We start from the raw sequence: 25,287 nt of genomic DNA on the forward strand, positions 1-25,287 counted from the left end.
TAAGATAACAATAATTCTTTCAATAAATTAAAAAAATTGTCTTTCAAGAATTTCATCTCTGGTTATTTCAAGACGCACATGAAACATAAGATACTATCAGTAATGATACTAGACGTAAAAAGACTAGGTCACTAGTTTTAAATATCTGGGCATATGGCTTAACTCCCATTTGGGTTGCATATTGATACTCTGACATTCAAAACCTATGCTAAACTGGTTGTACTTTATAGGAACAAATCCTCCCTAAGCCAGCTGGTCAGAAATCGCATCGCACAGCAGATGTTGATGCCAATTATAGACTATAGGGACATAGTATATGGTACAGCACCCCAAAGTAACATTTGCTAACTAGACACCCTCTACAACTCAATATGTTGCTTTGTCCTACAATATAACTACAACATACACCACTACGAAAAACTCCAAGAACTTGTTTGCTATCCCTTGCGTTCAGGCGCAAAGTATTTGTTTCCTGTCTTGCCTTCAAATACTTTCTGGGCAAGCTACCTGGCTATCTGAACAAGCTCCTCACCCCTACCACACGCAGCACTTGTCATCTGAGATCTGACTCAGACTGTTCACGATTCCAAGGTTCAACATAGAATCCATTTGCTCCTCTTTCTCTTACCGTGCACCTCACGACTGGAACAACCTACCCGACTCTCACACCCGCCTCCAGTTCTTTCAAAATCTCAGCCGTCTCATATTTTAATCTTGTCTGCAACTGTTAAATATGCCCATAACATATATTGTCTATAACTGTCCATGAAATGTCTGTAAATATAATATGTAACTATGTATTGTCATTATAACTCTGTGCCCAGGACATACTTGAAAACGAGAGGTAACTCTAAATGCATTATTTCCTAGTAATTATTGCTAAATAAATAAACACTTGTCTAACTTCATACTTCCCTTGTCCAATATTCTTTTTACATATGACATGATGTAATTTGTGGTACCATTTGTTTGAATGAAGTCGGTGCTAATTACACAATAAAACTCAGCAGCGGTAATTAATTATTGTACGATAACAGAAATTAAATTTGATTGAATGAAACCGTTTTGAGAGTGACAAAACACAAAGAAGATTCACTTATAATGCATGTGCTCAGCACACAGCCTTTTAAAAAGTAATCATTAGTTAGTATTTTTTTTTAAATTGCAATACGCCAAGTTGTAACACTGATGTATTATGACACATTATTTAAGTATGTTGCTACATTCAATTAAATATCTATGACAGGTACATTTATATGGTAGGTAAAGGTGCCGGAAAGGAGGCTCAAAGTTACTGCCTAAGAGAGCATTGTGGTCTCGTAGAATATTTTAACCCTGGCAGTGCCCCCTGGAAAAAAATGGTTTCTAAGACTATGAGTAATAATCTTTTATTTGTGGCGTGGCATTAAAATCCTATTAATATTCCTGGAATTTAATAAATCCGATTCCAATATGTTCAGTGGTCTAATTAGCTTAAAAATAGTGAAACTCTCCATTTTGTTTTGAATAGATACGGTATATTCATTAACCATTTGGGGAAATGCTATTCAACATGTATTTTAGAAACTTATAGGCATTACTTATGCAGGAACAAATAAGGAGTGGAAGAGGCTTTGTAAAATAGTTCCCCTTTTTCTTTATAAAGGAAATGGAATAGTAAGTTTCTACACTGGTAATAAAAAAAAGTAGTGAAGTTTCTCTGTTTCTCAACCGGGAGGCCTCCACCAGACCAGATGTATAGGAATTACCAAGAACACATTTGCACATACACAGGTATGTAAGTGTGTGATTATTAGGTAATCCCTAAAACATGGCCTGGCTGAGGGTGTCCCAAGAATTACAAAGTGCTGCCCATAGTAGCATCACGCTTCCACCACATGATAATGAGCCACAGTAACATTCCAGGTAACTTTAACCACATGCCAGGAGATGTCACTAGAGATCCATTCCACCATCTGATGAAATACAACTCTCCACAGAGCTGTGGGGTGATACAATTTTAGTCCTGCATCCAAGACAGTGAAACAGCAAAACAGTCAACCTTCTGTTGCAGAAGCCCAGAAGAGCCAGAAGGTGTTTCTGAGGATAAAGGAGTGATGTGCTTCTTCCCAATAGTAACGCATACCCCCCAAAAATCTCTCTCCTTCTCCAGTAACTTGGATCTCCTGGGTTACTTCCCAGTTCTTTGAGCTTGTGAGAGTGGAGCTCAGCAGTGGCTGGGCTGCTGTCTGTAATTTCTCCCCCCTCTCCCTCTTGCGATCGCATGGCTTCTTCTCCACCCCACCAGCTGCAGTGTAGCGTCAAACTGGTCTTCCTCAGTGAGGAGCAGATTAAGGGAGGTGGGGATGGCAGTGGAGGAGGTGGATTATTGCAGCTGTCCAGCAGCCTCAACACAAGAGCCCTCCAACTGGATGTCCACCATGGAGAGGAGGAAGCTGATATGACCCTAACAGATGGTGAAGTATCTCTACTCAAGCTGATCTCAATTTGGTGTGTCCTAGATAGCTCCTAATAGTGAAGAGACAGAGGGGCCACTATTTGCTGTGTGAGGGAGATAGAGGGGCTGCAGGATCCTTGCTCTGGACACGTCACCTAGCACCCCTACCTGGCTGAGTTTAAAGATGCATTGCTTGTTTTTTGTATTTTGGTTATACTAGAGAAACTATTCTTTCTTGTATGTAAAGCAGCAGTCCCATCAGAATTGTATATTGTTTTGTTTTTTCTTACAAGATGGGAACTGAAGGGTCTTCCAAAGCGGAATCGTGTTATTTTCAGCTCTGGGGACCCTTTGGTTCCCAAGATACTTACCGGTGTTCTTGCTGGGGATTTAAATGGTTGTCCAATAGGATGCGACAACGGATGACGTTGCAGCTTCCTAATGGCCCACTGTAACCCATGTGATTTGGTGACCATTTTGATTTCACTTCCGAGAGCAAGAACACTGGTAACGCCAGTACTTCCGGTTCCCGGAATAAAAAATACTGCTGATCAGCTCTGGAGGACTCCTTGGTTTCCATCCATTAATACATTTTTTTTTTACAACAAAAGCATCCAGGACTACTGAATAATAACAGCATACTGGGAATTCAGTATTTGAATACTTGCTTTTCCCCTTCACCCTGTTTAAATTGCTTGTACTGTAATAACTACTACAAACCATTTTATGGGTGGCCCCAAACAATCAGAACCCGATATTCCCCTCCCTCTGCAGGTCACTGTGCTGTGATTGGGAGGGAATACAGATTTAACCAGGAAAAACTCCATAGATGGCATGTCTAATATTTGTCAAATATTACGTTCACTAGTTGGCAATGCAGCTTTAATGCTTGATTTGTCTGATTTTTTTTTTAAAATAAAAAAGACAGATGAGTCGACACAACTAGTAAAATCAATATAATATTGTTTGATGCTGGCTTCATTAAACTCCTGAGATCCTATAACCCTGCTATAAACATAATATCTACTGTGAAGCGCTATGTACATTAATGGCGCTATATAAATAAAGACATACAATACAATACAATAATATATAATTATTTTATCAAATAACTAACTTTCAAGTTTGTTGAATTCCTGTTTTTCAACTACCTTGACTAGGCATGGTATACTAGTGGGGGTTTTCTTTATCTAAAAAAAAAAAAAAAAATCAGTAATGCTGCAGCAAGTATATATATTTATCGGAGAAATGATCAAGACTGACTTAGAAAACTACTAGCGAGTTATACATATACATATACAGTATGTCATTAATATTAAGTCAGTGACCTCTTTATTGGAGGCCACACCATACCTGCAGCATGTTTAGGTACCGGTTTCAATGTTTGACAATGGATCAACCACAGTACACAGATGTAGTCAACGTTAGGCCTCGACCAGGGTGATGCTGAGCGGGCGCTGACGCTCGCGCTGGCCACGATGAAACACATTGCTGTAATGTGTGTGGCCAGCGTGAGTGAGTGCCTGCGCATGCACGGCGCTTAGCTGCTTGTCGAAGCAAGCAAATTTGAATTTGCCGCTCGCTGGCACGTCACATGAGCGGTTCGCCAATGAGGGTAAACCAGCTCCGTGACGTCATGGCTGTGCCCCGCCATGCGCGTACCTAGCTGTCCACAAATCTCACAGCTCAGCAGAGCACGTGACGTCACCGCGCACGAGCGCCAGCGCGCTCGCTCCCTGCCTGGCCGCAGCCTTAGTGTAACCTTCGGTGTGCTCCCACGGGTGAAATTGTACTATAGTCCCACCCCTTTCTCACCCGCGGCTCAGTCAAAACAATGGCGACTTCATCCTTCTGGCGCGTTGTGTCCCATTGCACAGGCTGCAAAAACCTTGGCTGCATCTTTATATAGCAGTTTGTAGCCGATTATTAATGTTCTCCAATTGTGTTTGTAATACATTGTATTGATATTTTAGATTGGATCTTTGCGCAAATCGTTTATTTTGACTGTGGCAAAATATATTTCAGGGGCTATTAATCAAAGTCTCCCGGCAGCAAAGCGAGGAGGGGAAAAAATAACGCCAGATTTACCAAAGAAAATTAATCCCTTTGAAAGCAACAAGAAAATGTTTCCTGTAATTAATCCTTGCACTTGATTCGCCTCAGTTTCAAAGCAGGAAGACTGATAAATATATGATATCATATTATTTCTCCCTTTGATCACTGGAGTGAATGCTGCAAGGGATGGGAGGCTGCTCACGGAAATGAAAACGTTAGAAAGTTTTCATTCAAGGAGCAATCCCAACTTGTATTTTTAATGACATAGAGCCCTGGAGTTGATCTGTGCTTGTCCATGCTTTGGGAACCTCCTGGTGAATGTTCTTTCTCGTTAAAAAACAAAAATATTAATATTGGGGTTACTGTACCAATAGCAAGCCGCACTGTCACTGCATACTGTGCCTGAGCTCTCTGAAAGGGAATGTTAGTAGCATACTGGGTTATCTGTACTAGAGAGCATACTGTACAATATGTGCGTTGTTGTCAACAGTACAGTACCTTCTGCATATGTTTGTCTAGTTTATTGCTACAATAATATAGCAGAAGTCCTTGAAAGACAAACTTTTCTGTGATGATCTGTGTTCGCCTGTTACTCTCAGGATTGAAGCCCAAGTTTACGAAGCAGTCTTGTGCCATACTGTAGGATACCTTCCGGTGCTGGAAGACATATTACAGGCTATTGATTTGAATTGGCTCAGTGCCGTCTTAACGCATGGGCGCGCTGGGCAGTTGCCCTGGGGCCCCACGAGCATAGGGGCCCCATGCTAATCTATGTACAGACCAGAATTCAACACTAATTTTCTGATCACCGCCTCAACATTCAAATCTCCCGCTAACTCGGTAGAAGAAGAAAAATTACGACTTGTAGCGGAGAGTTGGCAGGGCCCAGTGCACTGCTTTGCCCGGGGGCCTATAATGCTGTTAAGACGGCCCTGAATGGGCTATAAGGTATTTTCCAGCTCCGGAAAGGTGTATTTTGACATACGACTGCCCTATGTTCTAACAATTATATTGTTTTGAGGGCTGGGGATTGTATTGGGACAGCACCATTTGATGGTTTTCCTGCAGAATGTCTGATTGGCAATAGTATTTTCATCTGAGCTTAAAGTGCCACAGGTTTAGTGAGGACACATCAGGTTTTTACTGTATTTACTTAAGTGGTCCAGTAGATGTCTTGTGGTTTAGCACAGCATAGTAAATATGACCCTGTATCTCTTAAAGCAGCAATCATACCATACAGAATCGGAGCCAGGAGTCCTTGGAACTGAGCCGTGCTACACCCAGCTCTGGGGACCCCTGATTTGTGAGCTATTTAACTTTCTATGTGCTTGTAAACTTGAAGAAGAAAAAAAAGATGCCGGGAAAAAAAAAGTTAATTTAGGATGTTTAAAAGTGTAGAGAGATTCTTAATGATAACATTGTTTGGAGACGACAGGTATATATCGATGCAGTTTCTGTATTGTATTTTATGTGTCACTATGTGTACCTGATGAAGGGGTATTGACCCCCAAAACGTTGTGCTACTTTTGCTGTTAAATGTCTCCGCGGAATAAAAACACCAAGATAAGGTAAATCCCTGAGGTTGGCAACCATTTATTTTTGTGTGTGCGACGAATGATTACATTTGTTGTTATAAGATACGTTTATTAGCTGTGCAAATTTAGGTGTGCAAGCATAACTGTAAAATCTGAACAAAAATATTACAGATCATACAGGACCACATGTAAAAGTTGGTGCTATGCCAAAAAATACCACTTACATGGCTGGAAAGGTATCTTCTGACAGGAAGTTGTTGGCATACCACAACTAGCATACTAAATATGGACCATGATGCATGACAGCTTTTGTTATGGTCTCTTTTCTATCCCAGGTATAAATCAGTTTTTGAAAACTATTGTAATTGTAAACGCCAAAACAATACCCTGTCCTCACCCACAAAGAAAATCAACATTAAAAATAGAAAAGTTCTGCATAATTCCACAATGAAGTGTGTGATCAACATGAGAAAGAACAATGGGCACCAAAACAAATGATTTATTGAGGAAAGTGCACTTGCATCTTTAACATTTGGAAAAATAGTGCTCAGAGAACTCATGTAAGAAGTTTAGCTGCTCTTCTGAATTCAGCTCATTGTCTCGACACTTCCCCACGGTTTGTGAGAAGAGTTCATTTGTACAGTCACTAAGCAACTGGACTGGTGATGCTAAAATGTGGCTGCTTTACACCCTTGTGATTGGTTGGAATGGTGCGTTTCTCAACTGGCTGGAATTACTAGAGAAGAACCCCTTATGAATGTTTGGGGAGATTATGTGGTGATTATTTCAATCGGGGCTATTGTTTGGTTTCCTTTTAGTTTTCACTGGATAATTCTCTTCTGGTTGTTGCATTCTTATTCCATGTTATGTTATGTTATGTCATACTATTTATCCTCTGGGTTTTATTTGTCAGTGTTCCTTTACAGTATGTGTGCATATTATATAGTTACATCATTTCAACTCGGTTTCAGCGCTAGATGGTTTCATCTTTCATTTTCTTTCTTTATTATGCACCATGCAAATTCCTTCTACTTTTTCATTTTCCCAAAAGGCCAAAACTGGCAGCCATAAGCCACAGTTTTATAATTTCTTTTTTATGTACTGTATATGGGCATCTTGGATCCCCTTCCTATGTCTGTCCAATGACAATTGCAATATGACATTGTTAAGAATGGATGAATGTTGACATGAGAGCAGAATTACTACATTAAAAAAATTATCTTAAACTGTTGCATGCAAATAAACTGCTACATACCAATGTTATATCAACGGTTCAGAAAGTATTTACAGTACATAATGTACACAAAGAAAGCAAAAACTGTAAACCATTGCATACATTAAAGCAACATTTCATGTTCAGATTAAAATGTATACCCTCCTGAACATGGGATTTGCTGTGCTGTATAGTGAAACTGAATATCCTTATAATCTTCCAGACTCCGAAATCTCCATCTCTGTTGAGAAGATATACAGTACCTTGATATTAAGCAACAAATTAAACATTCTTTATAAGTGTGCCAAATGAATTATGTGTGAGGCCATAACAGATCAGCCCTTCATGGCTCGGAGGAGCTAAAATTGTAAGCACGTCAATACTGATTCTTTGGGATCTGTTATTTGAACAGAAATTGTAGATGTCACGTGACAGTGCTTATTTTACGGAGATTTAAAATAAATTGTACTATATTTCAGAGGAAGTCCACAAATAATATGGTGCCAACTACTGTTTTTTAGTTTTAAATGGTGACCTTTTGACACCAATGCATAGTGCAATACAGCCGACATGTCCAATAACCCTGCAATCCTGTTTTCTTCCCCGGCCCCTATACAATGTGATGTGAAGTTGTACTTGTTTTTCTTCAGAAGATCTTGGTCCTATTTATTTGACCAGAGCTGGTCTCTTTTCCAGTATGGGGAAGAGGTCTTCAGAGCACATTCAGTAGGAGTCTCCATGGCTCTTTGGGAAGCAGTGAAGCCACATTTGTTGTGATAGGACAGGTAAAGTTTATGTGGTTTGCGTAAAGATGCTCCCATAGTGTCTTCTACTTATGCAGTAAATGTTTCTGAAACTACAGTATGGTCTCAGCTTTTTCTCAAAACTTCTATATAGAGTAGTTTAGCTCTTGTAAACTGGAGAGGGGTAATAATGAATGTACTTTGGATTGACAGCTTAGACATATGCACGTGTCAATACTTTTTGTTTAAGCTCCTCTTTCCAAATTGTACATAATGTACTCATTTGGAGGACAAAATGTCAATGATTTAAGTGCCTTAAAAGTAGTGATAGTGTGCCGGATTGCAATACATTTTGAACCTGGTAAATAATGGGACACAGTTTTAACACTTCCTTTTTTAAAAGATTGCACAATACTTATTCTCGAAAAGTAAGAAAGCTTGAAATTAATTTTATATAACAAATTTTCCAATACATACCCTTTTCTTAAAGGAAAAAAGGAAATGGAACTATAATACATTTTTTTTTTTAAACAAAGCACTGGTATTCTGGAATTATAAATTAAAAAGTAGTTGTAAGGGATTTTTTTTTTTGAATCAATCTTTTTTTTTTATTGGCAACAAACACGTGCATACATAGTACAGTAATGTCATGGGCACATAACAACATAACTGAGTTCGGCGAGATGTTGGCCAATAAACTTTTTCATTTTTAAGAGAAAGAGAGAAGAAGGGAAGGGTGGGGGGGGGGGCTGAACGAACAGACAGGGATGGGGAGGGAGGAGGGAGGAGTGGGGAAGGGGGAGGGGTGAGAATCCTCGGGGCCTCTGTCCCCTCTGCCCGCCCGCGTCTGCTCACTCTAGGCCCAGTGCATATCTAGGCCTTGCGGTTCGAGCCAGGGATTCCAAGTTTTCCAGAACTGCGGCATTTTTTTATGGAGCATGGCTGTGAGCTTCTCCGTAGACATTACCGCGTCTATCCTTCTGATTACCGTGCTTCTTGCAGGAGCGTTGATCTGTTTCCAGGCCGCCACGACCGAGCATCTGACCGCAGTCAGGATGGAGGAGATCAACCTGGATAGTGGCGAGGGGAGGCCCTCAATAGGTTTGCCCAGCACAGAGGTCACGGGGTCTAGAGGGAATAGTAACCCCGAGGTCACTTGGAGAAGCATCTGGATCATGGTCCAGAACTCTGTATCTCTGGACATGACCACCAAATATGGGCCATGTCCCCCTTTTGACCACATCCCTTCCAGCACAGGTCGGGCGTGCCGGGGAAGATCTGGCTCAGCCTAGCCGGGGTCAGGTACCACTGGAATAGGATTTTGTAGATGTTCTCTTTTGTTATGGTACAAATTGAAGTTGTAAGGGATTTTAAGAACAAAAAAACAGTGGTAGCCTGTGCCTATACTATCACACTTCCATCCCAGCATGCCTAAATCAAATCATTCTGCTTTTTATGTGATCAAAATTAATTACTTCTATCAAGTATGTATCAATTACAACTTCTACTGGATATGTCCAGTGTAATTTCAGAGGGTAGACCAGTTCTTGGAAAAGGTTCAAATACATTTTCTTTTCTAAGACAGGGTAGATTTGTTGTACAGTCGGTTGTGATACCCTTTAGTGAAGCAAAACAAGCTTTTTTTCCCTAGAAGAAATTTAAATGTACCAAGCTTTCAAAACCTCAAAGTTTCTGTGATCTATAATTTAATCTAAAAAGAACATTAATTTTTCTCCCCTAGAAGGTATGACAACTAGAGATGTAAAAAGAATACGTATCTGTGGCGCCTAACATATAAATATATGTGAAAAAGGATATGTACAGCCAAGACTGATGGATGTGCAGATCTCAGAATGTCTCCAATTGGTGATATTCGTGCTTAAAAAAAACAAATAAAGTGCACAGCATAATACTGTGTGATAAACATGACAAACATGACATATAACAAACAGCTGAGGTATCAACAGGTGAACAGATTAATTAGCATTTAATAAAAGGACATATAAATGGCATAAAAATATCACTAACAATAACATGAATTGTACATGATTTGATAAAATAAAATAGGTCAAACTGATAAGTCTGCTTCAATGGTAGAATTACCCACGCACCAGACAGATGATAAGGGCAGGCAGTGGATAATTTTGAGAGTAACCCCTCTCCTCTGTGGCTTGGTGCAGCTGTGTGCGTTGTTCCTCTGTTTTGAATAAGTTCCAACTAGAGATGGGTGAAATTTCCACAAAATTTTGATTTCACCGCAAATTGGCCATTTCCATTTATCTATCACTGAAAATCCGTCCAATGGATTCCATCAAGGAGAGAGAGAGAGAGAGAGAGAGAGAGAGAGAGAGAGAGAGAGAGAGAGAGAGAGAGAGAGAGAGAGAGCTACTTTACTAGAGTCTCAAGTTCTATTTATCCACTCAAACCTTCTCAAGTTCTATATATAGCCCATCAAACCTCCCTCAAATTCTATATATAGCCCATCAAACCTCCCTCAAGTTCTATACATAGCCCATCAAACCTCCCTCAAGTTCTATATATAGCCCATCAAACCTCCCTCAAGTTCCCTATATAGCCCATCAAACTTGCTTCCAATTAACATAGAGAGAGACCCCTGTGCTCAAAAAGGTGCACACCCGAGGTACCTGGGAGATATACTTATGAGATATGCAAAGTATATTTAAATGACGACGATAGTGGATTCCAAGAAATCTGGCTGGAACAGATCCAATGGAGAATTTCGTGTTACCGGCTGGATTTTTTGTGCCCAATCCTCTCTTTTCAATTCTCGTGGGCAGATCGGATTTTGATAAAACCAGTGCCAAAAATCCGCGTAACGGATTCTGACTGTTTCGACCATCTCTTGGGGCAGATACTACCCTCTCACATTTACATTTTAGCATTGATATTATATTGTTCTTTTAAACAATACTATATCTCATAATGTAACACACTGAGGGCCCAGATCCACACAGCTCCGTTAATAACTTAACATCATCTTAAGCCTAAATACGTTTCTTCATAGACCAATAACACAATGTTAAGTCATGTTTTCGCCCGTATGTTAGCTATAATGGCCATTAGTAATAACGACATGCAAATGAGGTACTATAATCATATGCAGAAAAGTGCGCTAAGGTTAACGTTGGACTTAGTTAGGTCATACCTAAACTTGGTGGTACTCACATCCAGCCCCTGAAATAGGACTTTAAGAGGGTTTGGATGGGTGTAACATCATAGTTGGACATCAGTTAACTAACATAGCGCTAAACTTTAGTTAAACACCAATTTCAGAGTCTCGATCGTAATGATGCCAAGACATACTTAAAGTCACGCTATTAGAAGATAGCGCAAAATTATGCTGTAATAATGTGACGTTAAGTCTATGCTAATGACTACTACTATGCTACCGCTTAACCAAGTTGTAAACATTACATGCACACACTAGTGGAGTAGGACTGGAGAGCCAATCAGGGCCTTCCTCATAAGTGGGGACGAGATGATATAAGCAGCTGCACAGGAAGGAAAACGTGTTTGAATCTGACTCCTTCCTAGCTGTGCAGTTGATTATTCAGAGTAGTACCCACTATCCAGGATCCGATCCAGAGATTCTAAAACCAAGTATCCTCATTATTGTAGTGTGACAGTGTTTGCACCCTGTGTTTGTCTAGTGTGTGTACCTGTTCTATTGGCTATGTGTCTGTTTCTGTGTGTGTTTGAGTGATCCCCAACCCCCCCCCTTTAACTTCCACCCTCCTCCCCCTCCCATTTGCACCATAACACCTCCCTTGGTCTATACTCCCTCCCCCCTTTGCCCCAATACCCCCTCCTCCGAGCCATGAAGGCCTGATCTGTGGACCTATTGAGCCATCAGCCACCTCCCTCGAGGCCCATACCCCCTTGGGGCCCATTCCAACCTACCCCAGGGCTCGCCCAGTAATTCTCCCCCTCTCATCCCTTGCCCACAACAACCCTCCTGGCCCATAACAACCCCCCTATCTCATAACAATACCCCTCCCCCACCTGCTTTCCTGATTGAGGCCCCTCCATGGGTCATTAGAGTTCGACTCCATGGGCTATCACAGGCCCCTCCGTGGGTTGTCGCAGGCACCGCTGGTCCACGTGTTCCTGTTTCCTCCTCCGCACTCAACTCCATACCAGGTGATTTGCACCCAGGCCCTTATCAATCCCCTTCCTAGTCCCATATCTTTCCGACCTCCCCGGGCTCATACCTTTCCCCTTACGCTCCTCCACCAGGCCCTTACCTTTATCCCTTTACCCCCTTACCTATACCTCCCCTCCAGGCACATAACTACTCCCCCCTCAGGCACATAACAACTTCCTCCCAACCCCCAGGCACATAACTATCCCCCCCCCCCGACACAATTACCTTTCCTCCTCCCTCCGATACATATCTACACCCCCCCTCCCCCAGGACCCTCAGTGCAATGAGATGGGGAGGGGGCCCTACTCCCTTTATTTGTCATGGGCCCCTAAATCTCTGTTGGCAGCCCTGCTAATGAGATATAGTACAGCTTTTGTTTTTACATATTATTAGACTTATGGATATACGTTAACCTCAGGGAAAATAACGTCCTTTCCTGCTTCAGGTAACTTACCGTTATAAACTCTGGTTTAATGGATCTATCCCTGAGTATATTATAACAGCAATGCTATGACAATAATCGTGTTTGATATAAAAGTGTGTTGCATTTCCATATGGATTGAAATAGGCCTTTTTGACAATGTTTCTGATTTATAGAGCCTTTGAGAAGTTGAACTTTATGTTGCTCTGTAGTGCTTCAGTTTCTTCTCTATGCATTAGGAAAATATCCAATTTAGGATGGAAAAAAATTGAAGACAGCTTTCAAACAAGAAACTGTGTTGCAATTTAGCTCTGAGTCTGGCAGTAACCACTGCTTTATTGTTACAATTCTTGGAATACATACAGCTTAGTGAACTACAGTATGCAATGAGACTACATATATCTGACCCCTGAACAAGCAGACCACAGTTTGTAAAATATAGCTTCAAGACGCCTGTTGCTGTATTTCCCAGATACACAGTCCTGGAAACAAAATCTAGCTTTCAAAGCAAAAAATTGACATTTTACCAGTAATACGCAATTACTCACAAAATCGATGGTCTTGCAAGGTTCTTTGTTGATGTGAGTGTGCTGGTTCAGTACTTCTGTCACCTCTGTTTGACTGTACAAGCTGCCTAATGAAGTGTGCTTCAGCTTTAGAAATTCCTGATATAAAAGAATTGTAAAACTAATAAGTAATACACTGTAGCCTTAATTTACTAGTTGCTAAGTAGTAAAGCACCGTTTTGGCCAATTCACATTTGTTCAAATGGCGTTATCATTTTTCAAAGAAAGGGTAAAACAGTATTGATTAGAGACGGGAATTTATTATAATATTGTATACAGTATCTATTCTCTGAAGTCCTCCTATGTCCACTCAATATAACTCAATGCATTACATCCTTCATGCAATGATACTAAGGGGATAATTCATGAAACTGCGATAGAATTCATTCATTGACGTCAATGGGAGTTTCCTTACGATAGAGCCCCGATCGGCACCATCACCGGTTAATGAATAACTACCATAGCCCGCTTTCATTTTGGAAATGATTCTCTGAACATTGTAAAATGTGTTCTGCGCATTCTGCGCATTCTTCACATGTTTGTTATTACGTCTTATTTGCCAGTTTATGTAATCTCTTCCCTTTTACATTTCATAATTGCAATGTCACGTACAGAGCAGAAATCCGATATAAATGCTCAGTGGGAAGTATGGCAGAGTACCAATTCTAAAAATGTGTTTTCAGCATATGACTCAGAATTGTGTCCTCATTTTAAGAAATTGTTTTAGCGCTGCCAAGCTCATCTCACGCATTATTGAAAAAGACAGACAAATAGACATGTCTTAGGATGTTTTAAGATCCATTTTTTTTTGCTTCTACAGCGAGAACGCATCCAATATTTCTTAGTATTCTACTGTCATTAATTTATTTTAGAGAAATAGTTAGTAATTAATGTGCTCCAGCGCTGGATCCATCTCATTCATAAAATGCAAATACCGGTAGGTACAGAGAATAGGGCTAGTGAGATAATGAAGATATATAGTCCTCTGTGGGGCCAGAAGATCCCTGAATATAGGGCTAACAATGTAGCCCCTATGTATTCCTCATGGGGATGGTCCCTTGGTTCAAAATATAACACAATACAGTAGTGGGATAATAAAAGTACTCACATATTGCCCAATCTCAATGTCCTGAGAGGCGTGCTGCCGAGTCGAAGTGCTGGTGCAGTGTAGAGAAAAGATGAAAACTGGCGCACAGCCAGAGGAGTGGGTCACCAAGATATAATTGAAGAATGATCCTTTATTAATCCATAAAACAAACGGAGGTTAGCACCCTCCTACGCGTTTCGTGTACGCTAGTACACTTTATCAATTTATTTTATTCAGGTGGACAGATTTGGAGATGTGAACAGTAAAGACAAAACTATAGTAAAAAGCCTGATGCCTTTTAACAGGCCAACAAATATCTATAGAAGATATCCTACTCTGTATTTGTTATCTCCACAAATAATAATGGATCAGTATGGATATTAGTCAGATTTTACATCACCCTAAGCACTAAGTTGGCAAAATATGATTCCCTTTCAGTGGCAATCAGGTTTTGGCCATTGATGTCTTACAGTACTGAAAGAACGTGCCTAATCGTATGGTGAGCTTGTAACTATCTATTGTATCATTTCAACGGTAATCATCTTATGGAAAAAAATAATCAATTTTTGGTTTATGTATCCTCATATGTATAGTTTGTACAATAACTTTTCTGGCCTCACAAAACTGGACATCATCTGAAAAAGATACTTGTGAGGTCTTGAAAGCTAGAATAAAATTGAATCCTGGAGGGGCCATACAGTAGTGTCTCCACTAACCTCTATGTTTCCCTTTAAACTTCCACTGGGTATCAGAAGGACCAGCATGCTTGTGGCCAGCCATCATTTCACCTGTTTGCTAGTTTTGCTCATACAAAAGCAATCACATGGTTGAGGTGTCGGAATATTCTTGACCCTTAGATGCCATGGACTTTACTGCACCAAAAAAGTATTTGCTTATGACACTGACATATAGGTGCCCATTCAGAATCTTTAAGGTATGCATTTACTTCACCATAATGGCCTGCCATTGCCATGTCCTATATTCATCATCTATAGCCCACCTATTATTTGTGTTCTTTTACTGTAAATGGATAGTGATAGTGCTATGCAATGCAACAGGTTTCACTGAGAATTAAAATAATATTACATAAGATGGCTCTTTGAGTATTTAAGTGTGGTGGTTCCAGAATAAATCAAATGTTGATGTTAATTGTGGTGGGAACTAATAGATCATTGTGTGCATGGTCAACACTGATTATTGTCACAATGGACTGTTTTGTTGGACTCCAACACAATAAGTACTTAACAATGACATTTATGTTATTTATTGTATATATTGTATATATTTTTTTCTGCTGCACCTAAAATCTCTTTACATGCTACTATTTGGGAGGCATTTCTTTGCCTCTCAATTTGCAATTAGCACCTGTTTGCAGATCATTTACTATTATTACTTTTTACCATCTGGATACACTGCAGGTATTTGCTTTTCCAAGGAGAAAGAAAACATTCACATAGTAGTCATTTATTTAAATGAGTTTCCAAGGATATTCAGTTCTGTATGAACCTGTAAGCTGTAAGCCAGTTTTTTTTTAACAGCTTGAGACCAAGCAGCCTTTGTCACTCAGTTATTATACAAGTTCATCTGGGCATGCACTGACACTGGTAGCACACAGTGCAGTCATTTAAAGTATAAGTGAGCCCGAGAAACAACTATTATAGATTTGTTCTGGTAAAAATTCACTCCACACACATACTAAAGGGGGTTTGGATCAAGCTTTAAAAAAAATCTACATTTTCGTCAGGCTAAAGCCCATAGCTGTTAGAATGAGAACACCAACCACCATTGCATATAATTTCCTCTCACCTTCAAGCCATGCTTGCCTGTGTAGGATAGGTCAAACTCCTCTGCCCCCGCCCCCCTTTTCTGTCCCTGGGCTGGGTCCTCAAATGAATCCTAACCCTGCTCAGATCACATTCAGAAGGGCAAAGTAATCCACATTCTATTCCTGCACAACGTGTTCTCACGAGTTGTGACGGTACATACAATGATGACTTTATGGCTATCAGAGTATAGTCAATAACCTTTGAAAGCTGCAGACCAAACAATAACCTACATGTGTGTTTTTTTTATTAAATAAATCATTTCTGTACTATGAGAAAATACTTTTTTAAACTCTGAATTACATTTTTACTGTATTATAACGTAACAATCATTTTATGTTTCTATATCAACCATTTACAAAGTCACACCCCCTTTCTCTTCTGAAACAGACTCTGGCTCACCCCTTTTTGAGCCCTTCCCTCTCTCTAGCAGTGCACCAATTGTATCTAGTGCCTGCCTGGTCACATGATCATCTCCATAGAACTTTGCATCTTTGGTCCTCTTCTGCTGCAATGACAGACATTTAGTGAACCCCCAAGGCGAATCTTCGCCGATCAAATCACAGGAGAACAGATCGATTGTCAACTTAACTAATTACTTATCATTGCGTGGAATGTATTGATGCACATATTAAAGGGAAAAAAATAAAAATGTAAAAAGAAAAAACGGCAGTTTAGACTGCTGCTTTAAGAGAGGCCTTGGAACATGTGTCACTGAATGAAGGTTCATATCATCATTTGGTGATGCTTTACCAACTTATACATCCGCAAATGACTTGGGGAGGGGTTATATAGTGTCAAAAAGATTTAAGGGAGGAGTTATGTGACACATTATGTGATGTATCAAAGTCCCCATTCCCAGTTTCCCAGCAAGTACACCAGATTGAATTTTAATAAATGCATTGAAAGGTTTTCATAAAAGTGTTGTCATTTTAAACTGCTTTATAACTCAGTGCAGCATGTTCTTTTTTTGTTTTGTTTTTTTTTGTTTAGAGAAGGGTGGGAATTTCTCCCTCCCCTATAAAATGCTGCTCTAAATACTGTCCAGAATTTTGCCTCCTAGATGCATCAAGACAACTGGATAAACACATACTGTGTAGCCTTATAATATGTAGTATAGTCAGTACATGAGGTGAATAGTCTGTGCAAAGGCTTCATATACTGCTGTTTCTGGTATTGCTGTTACCATACACATACAGGTTTCTGAAAATGTATGGCAATAAGAAGGCTAAATGCATTAATCTCCCAGAGTGTTGTGTAATATCTCTCCTTACATCAGAATCCCCTAAAAGAAAAGTCCAAGATAGTGCTGGGTGACCCCATGGCTTTCAGGACGACATTGCGGCTTCCTATTGGCTGCCAGACTGAGGCTGACTTCAGGGCCATATTTAGGGTTGCCAGTTGGCTTGTCCAAATATACTGGACACAATACTGGACCCCCACACCCCTCGAATACATATTACAAAAAATACCCCCACCTCCCCCCACCATCACCACAGCTCATCCAGGCCCCCCACTAGCACCACAGCTCATCCTGGCCCCCCACAATCACCACAGCTCATCCTGGCCCCCCACCATCACTACAGCTCATCCTGACCCCCCATCACCAACTCAGCTCATCCTGCCCCCCCCACCATCACCACAGCTCACCCTGGCACCCCACCATCACCACAGCTCATCCTGCCCCCCCCCCCCACCATCACCACAGCTCACCCTGGCCCCCCACAATCACCACAGCTCATCTTGGCCCCCCACCATCACCACAGCTCATCCTGGCCCCCCACCATCACCACAGCTCATCCTGGCCCCCCACCATCACCACAGCTCATCCTGGCCCCCCACCATCACCACAGCTCATCCTGGCCCCCCACCATCACCACAGCTCATCCTGGCCCCCCACCATCACCACAGCTCATCCTGGCCCCCCACCATCACCACAGCTCATCCTGGCCCCCCACCATCACCACAGCTCATCCTGGCCCCCCACCATCACCACAGCTCATCCTGGCCGACCATCACCCCAGCTCATCTTGGCCCCCCACCATCACCACAGCTCATCCTGGCCCCCCACCATCACCACAGCTCATCCTGGCCCCCCATCACCACCTCAGCTCATCCTGGCCCCCCACCATCACCACAGCTCATCCTGCCCCCCCCCCCACCATCACCACAGCTCATCCTGGCCCCCACCATCACCACAGCTCATCCTGGCCCCCCACCATCACCACAGCTCATCCTGGCCCCCCATCACCATTTCAGCTCACCCTGGCCCCCCATCACCCCCAAAATTGTGTTCTTACCTTATTTCCAGGCAGGACGCAGATTTCTCTGGGCCGCCGGGGTTTGGGCTCCTCCCCCGCTGTCCTCTGATTTGCCGTACGCTCCTCCAATCAGGGACAGGCTGCACATGACACTCACGAGTGCTCCTGACTGTGCCTGCCACCGTCCGCGACCCCCCCCCCCCTCGCCTCCAGTCTCAGGCTCAGCACCAGGCCAGCACTTCCAGCCGCGCTTGCCGTAGCGCCGCCCTTGCGCTTGAAGCTGCATCCGACCGCCACAAAAATGGTAATACCGGACACATACATGTCCGGTATTACCTCCGATTTTATACCGGACAGGCAACAGAATTACCGGCCTGTCCGGTTGAAAACCGGACACCTGCAACCCTAGGCCTATATTGATCTCCTGGACAAGTATTATTTTCTGAGTGATATTCTGGGATTTCCTGGGTTAATAATATTACAAAATATCCTCCCTCACCCCCAACAACAACAACAACAACAACAACAACAACAACAACAACAACAAACCGGGCAGCATGAACTATTGCAGTAAAGGTACAGTTCCATCTAGCAGCAAATGAAACAAACAACAAAAAAAACCACATTGTTTAAGGGGTCAAATCATGATGACTGATGGATTTCGCTTAATGGTACAACTACCAGCATTTTAAAAGTACTGTATTCAGTATTCAGTATTAGTTTGTAAACTTGACTGGCCCTCCTCGCCTTCTGATGCTTGGTCATCTGACAAAAGTGGATTAGTTACTAAGGCAATATCCAAATCCATGCAATCTTGCTTAAAAAAAAATATGATTTCATTTTTAAATAAGCTATAAAAAAAGATATGTTTTTAAAGCTGCAGACCAAGCACTATCCTACATGTGTTTTTTTGTTAATAAATCAGTTCTGTACTATGAGAAAATACCTGTAGCATTAAAAAAACAAACAAAAAAACAACTCTGAATGACATTTTTTATGTATTATAATGTGACAAGCAATTTTTTGGTTCTATAGCAACCATTTAGAGAGTCACATCCCCTTCTCTTCTGAAACAGACTCTGGCACACCCCGTTTTGAGCCCTGCCCTCACTCTAGCAGTGCACCAATTGAATCTAGTGACTGCCTTGTCACGTGATCTTCCCCACAGAACGTTACATTTTTGGTCCTTTTCTGCTGCACTGACAGTCATTTAGTGAACCTCCAAGCTGAATCTTCGCCGATCTACCGGCAATTTAGCTAATTATTTATTATTGTGTAGATTGTACTAATGAACATATTAAAGGGAGAGGGGGGGAAAACGCAGCTTGGACTACTGCTTTAAGAAAGACAATTATAAGGTATTTATTTTTGTGAACTAAGTAGGACTGCATATATTAAAGGTTAATAAAGTCCACATGGTTATGAATATTGCATGTGTATGTGTAAAACCTGATTACTAAGAATTTAACATTGCTATTCACATTGCCTGAGAATAATGTCACCAGAAAATGAAAATAGGTTAATAAGAGACAAATACAGTTCCTAGGTGCAGAATTGGACTTCTGTCTCCAAATACCTCTATAGCCTTTAATTATAATCTAACAGAAAGATTTCCTCTAAGAGGAAGAGAAGAGGCTCTTCTATTAGTTGTCATGGGAGCTACTGTACAGTAACCTTGGAGTAAGAGGGAGTCTTTCTATAGAAATGGAAAACTATTGACAACCAGAATGCTTTGAGTTTAGAAAATCCTTTTGGTGATGAGGAGTAAGGTTATTCTTAATTAAACCATAAAAATGGATAAAGCAAATAAACAAAAAACAAACAAACAAAAAATACTCGGTACACAAAATCTATTAAAATTGTCTATAAAAATATACAGTATATTGAGGTAGAATCTTAGCTGGAGGGGCATCCAGGACAGATGTCTGTGCAAATCCAAGCTGCAAGCCAGGTGCTTCAATTAAGCACATTTAGAATCCAGAGGGACAGGGACACACCCAGTTTCCAGGATCAGAAAAAAAGACCCTGTTTGAAGGAAGACCCTGTTTAAAAAGATCCCTGTGCTTAGAGAAGCAGCCTCTCTTCTGGCACTGCAGATTGGGAGGAAGTGGTTGCCGACAGGGCGAAGAAGCCCACAAACAGGACTCCAACGAACTGGGATATTTCTGTAAAGTAAGGATGCTCTACTGTATGTTGTGTCCCCCCCCCCCCCTCTGGGAGCATTTGCAGATACATGGCGTGTGGTGGTGCATACCTGCTGGCTTACAGTTGATCTGAGTCTCCCGCATGGTGGTTGGGGATGTCAGAACAGGCTACTGGGGTATAAATGGATTCGTACTCACGGTGACAGGGCCTCCATCTCTTACAGACCCCAGGGATGAGGGGTGAAATCCCTGCAGGAGAACTTCTTTACTCTTCTCCCTGATAGATTTCAGTCTCAGGCAAGAAGGTATGGTGAAACAGTAACACTTTATTGCACTCTTCAATAGTACAACTTATACACCAACAACAGCAGAGCTTAGGGCCTTCACCCTTAGGATGTCCCTGGACCTTTACTCCCAGCCAAGGGCACCAGACGCAGTCCTAGCTCTTCCCTTACTCCCTGGTGGAGTAAGGGGAATAGTCTCCCATCTGCTGGGTTAAAGTACCTCGGCTCCGCCTCGGGCCTTCAACTCTTCCAGCCAGGGCATCATTGCCCAGTAATGCCCTGTTCTCAGGGGGTTATTACTTAAATATACACCGCAACATTTTCTTTCAAAAACAAAATGTGTCTGTTATAGATGCTACGTTGCACTATGTACAGTATGTGCCTGCATCACCTGCGATACTTCATTTGTCATTTATGTTCTTAAATGCCTGTGTGGCTTACTCTATGTGGGTAAAACCACTAGAGCCCTTCAAAAGCATTTCTCCGAATACAAGTCATCACCAAAAGTGAGGAACCTACCTCACTCATTACAAATTGTGTAGAACACAGGCATGGAGAGGCAATAATCAAATGATCAGGATCATGGATATATATTGGGTCTCCCCTTTTAATCTTGGGGGTGACAGGGACACTCGCTTACTCCAACAAGTGTTTCTGGATCTATACCCTAGACAAAGATAAACCTAAACTGCGGTTTGTTTTGTGGTTTGCATTAAGCTACAGCCGCAACTTGGTGCTGTAAAGCACAATACAATGTGTTGGGGCTGGACAATGTTGGCTAAAAGGGAGGCCCACAGAGAGGCTTATTAAGGTGTTTTTAGTGACTGTATTCAGTTCTATTGCACTTTGTATTGAACACTACCTGACTAGTCCTACTCTTTTTTGGTTACAGGAACCTTAGCCAGTACAGCTGCACTTCCTCATCTGTTGTCATCTACAAATGGTAATACAGACAAATACCTGTCAACAGAGCCTACACAAAAAGATACACCTACTACATAGCAACTGAGTCAGTTATTTGAAACATACACCTCAGTGGCCCACATGGACACGTTGTACCGGTACCGAGTCCCATACTCCAAAAAAAAAAAGAAAAACGGGTTAAGTTTGACCCCAATTAGGGTTGGCATTCCATCATGACTAAAATGCAGAAAGCGCCGTCCGTCAAACGGGACCTTAAAAAATGTTCACTGCACTACCCCGGACTCGCCGTAAACATTATGGAAACATCATTTTAATGCGCAACCCTGCCATAACTGAGCTGGACAATTGCACTATCCCTAAACCTTCTGAGAAAGAGCGGAAGCTCGAAACGCGTTGGTGGGGGCCCTAGGGCTCATCCTTATTATCATGCTCTGATCCAATAAACCTCATTTTTATTGGGAACACACTCTTCAGCAATTTTTTCCAGTAGTGCTCCATCTCTCCCTGCTGAACCTGTCTACTACTCTGGAGAACCGGCAGCACACACCTATGAAGAACCCACTGAAGACCCATCTGTAAAAAGTGAGTGAATTTACTCCAGCTAACACCACAGGAATCCTTTTCAATGTTACAGACCAGACACAAGCAAGTGTGAGTATTCATCATTACAAAGGTGTTACTCTTCTGGTATATTGATCAAATGGATGTGATGTTTCAGAATTTAGATGGTCAATTATAGTGTGGGATATCTCTGTGAAAGGATTAATTTCTTTATTATATTGTTACAACCTATATTGGTCAGGTCTATGTTAGAGCACCATACAGCTTTGTTTTGCTCCTAAACCTTCTGAAGACATTTATTAGCCAACATGAAAGCCCAAGCCTGACTCGTTCACCCATTTGTTTCAATGGTAACCAGATGGCGAGGTGATCAACAGCTAAGAGCAAAAACTTAACACCTTCCTGCCAGACATTTCTAATAATTTCTAAGATGGCAGGGAGGCATCTAGACCACCACACAGAGCAGCCAGCAGCCAGAAGAGCTTCCCCACATTCCTGCACCAGCAGTTTCCACTGGAATATCGGGACATGATGGATCGCGTATCTACTCTAATAATTGCATGTTGTCTTTATTTACAAATTATATATACAATATAATGTAGTGTTTAAACTATTCTATTACTGTATGCTTTGTAGAAGGACACTGGCCGAGCTAACACGCTCCTGCTGCGGCCAAGTGACAGGGAGGCGCATGGACGCCTCCTTGGCACTAGCTGGAAGGGGACGGTAACGGTGCCTTTCCTGTTGAAATAGCTTGGCAGGGAAACCTGTGTGCAGAGCTTGAGCTTACCACGGAGCAGGTTAATTCAGAGCAGACTGTCCTGACTAACCTGCTCAGCTGGCTCCTTAGGCTTTTAGAAATCCTGCAGTATACATTGCGAAGGAGATCTCTAGTCCAAGGAGACACCCAGGGCTGCTGGAGAGATCACAGAGGAACTATTTCTCTAAGAGCCAGGAAGGTACTGGACTATTGTGGAGAGAAACCCTGCACAAGGACATTCAGACCCCCAACCCCAGCCAAAGGTAACCAACTGCCGCCCGTTTTTTGTTGGTGTTGTTGGTAAGGGGCTTAGCCCCCAACCCCTAGACATGCTATTGTTTAGTTAGCACTCCACAGAGGAGTTAGGTCTGTTTGTTTACTTTTATCCCTGTTTTGCTGATCCCAAGCTGTTTGTTTTACATTACAGCAAGGCCCCGCTTTTCGCCGATCCGCCGATATGGCGGCACCGAGAAGGGGGCCGCCATGTCTGCACATGCGCAGAACGGGCCAGTCCGATGTAGCACATGCGCAGAACGGGCCGGGGTCACGCATGCGCAGAATGAGGGGGGAGGGGGTTTGCCGAGGTTGCGTATGTGTAGAACGGCGCACATGCCAAAAATCGCCGGTTCTGCTTTACGGCGATTTTCGCTTTGCGGAAGGCCCTTAGAACGGAAACCGCTGCATGCCCAGGGCCCTCCTGTGTTTCTGTAGCATTGTAGTGACTATTACACCCTGAAAATTCAACAAACTTTTGAATAAACTCTGTAGCTTGACACCAGGTGTATTTTGTTATCTATATTGACCCCTGTCCTCCTCCACTTCTTCTGTTAGTTTGCTAACCAGAATGTCAGCAGGAGAATTTTCAGTAATGTGCTAAATGTTATTAAAAGGGTGATCCAAAACATTAAATCCCTGTCTGAAGTCTGAAGAATAATCCCCAAAAATAACACTTGGCCATAAATTGCGCCAAGCTCTTTGCAGAGTTACACTTTTTTTTTTACATCTTTCCATGCTAAATCTGCAGCACGGATAGTATCTTTAATATTGAATGAAAACTGAAACTCTTGTAAAACAAAAACAAAAGGGGGGCCCAGACATGGCATATAATCCCTTATGTTGTAAGATTAAAAACAAATTATAAGAATGCGCTCACAATGTGTAAAAGTATAAAATCGCCTTCAGTATGTGCAGAGAACTGCATCTCTCACTGCCTCCATGGGTGGTGTAATATGTACTCCCGTCTTGCCTCGAGCACTGGGAAGTCATGCCGGTGGACCCAGGTTTGTTACAACATAAAGGATTTTATGCCATGTCTGTGTCCCCCTTTTGTTTTTCAGGTTATTCGTTTATGAAGAGGATTGGTTATCCTGACATCTGGGGCAGCACGCTAAGGCATTTTATATGCATCTTTGATATATTGACTTAATATTCCTATATTCCAACAATTATCACACCATTTTACCCTTTGCACTGATATTTATTTGATGCAATTAGATCAACCCACCTTTTGCATCTTTCTACTTGTTATGCTTGCTTAGTATTGCTCATAAGGGAGACATTCTATCAGTGGGTTTTTTATATTGCCTTTGTTACTGTTTTCTATTCATAAATCCTCAATTACAGAAGGGTAATATATACAGTATACATCATCTCACAGCCCTCTGGGACACTAACATTCCATCGGTTTAGTGGTGAATCCCCACTCCGATCTACCACTACACATTAACATACATACATATATATATATATATATATATATATATATATATATATATATATATATATATATATATACACATATATATACATACATACATACATACATATATATATATATACATACACAGTATGTCTCTCACATATACATAATTACTCATCGGACAGGACCTTCTCTCACCCAGCGCACCCACCGCCCCCATGCTTTTTCCTTTTTGATATTGAAACTCTTGTACACTGCAATCAGAGTTCACTAATTTGCGCACAAAGTATCCCGTGCAGCCACTGTCGAACTTCTGAATCACACGTTGATCCATTGGCTGTCAAAGATCAATGAAGTTTGCTGGCAGATACTGTATGTGGCAAAGATATTCTCACAAATAAGTTCTGAAGCCGGAGGATGAGCCCTACAATTATCTAATAAAAAATAGCCTTGCTATCATCAGGCAAGCCTTGTTTTCTAAAGTTATCTTTCTCTCTGGGCACAAAATGATTAAAAAAAAAAAAAAAACATTCTTTGAAGAGCTCTGCATTCATCCAAGCATTTGCTTGGGCATCATATACTATAGTGCAGACGAGTATTCTAAAACAA

The 25,287-nt window shown here is 41.6% G+C and overlaps 1 protein-coding gene across 1 annotated transcript in view; it reads left to right on the forward strand.

Annotated features, from left to right (window-relative positions):
• The first annotated feature begins 1,975 nt into the window (after window positions 1-1,975).
• The window catches only part of LOC142493314 (histone-arginine methyltransferase CARM1-like), a 140,345-nt gene continuing 117,033 nt past the window's right edge, over window positions 1,976-25,287 (forward strand). The window contains exon 1 of the mRNA XM_075597101.1: window positions 1,976-2,456. Within this exon, the coding sequence (XP_075453216.1) occupies window positions 2,264-2,456 (193 nt within the window). The 5' untranslated portion in view covers window positions 1,976-2,263. The remainder of the gene's footprint in view (window positions 2,457-25,287) is intronic.

The sequence above is a fragment of the Ascaphus truei genome, chromosome 1, assembly GCF_040206685.1.
Source record: "Ascaphus truei isolate aAscTru1 chromosome 1, aAscTru1.hap1, whole genome shotgun sequence".
NCBI classification, from domain to species: domain Eukaryota; kingdom Metazoa; phylum Chordata; class Amphibia; order Anura; family Ascaphidae; genus Ascaphus; species Ascaphus truei.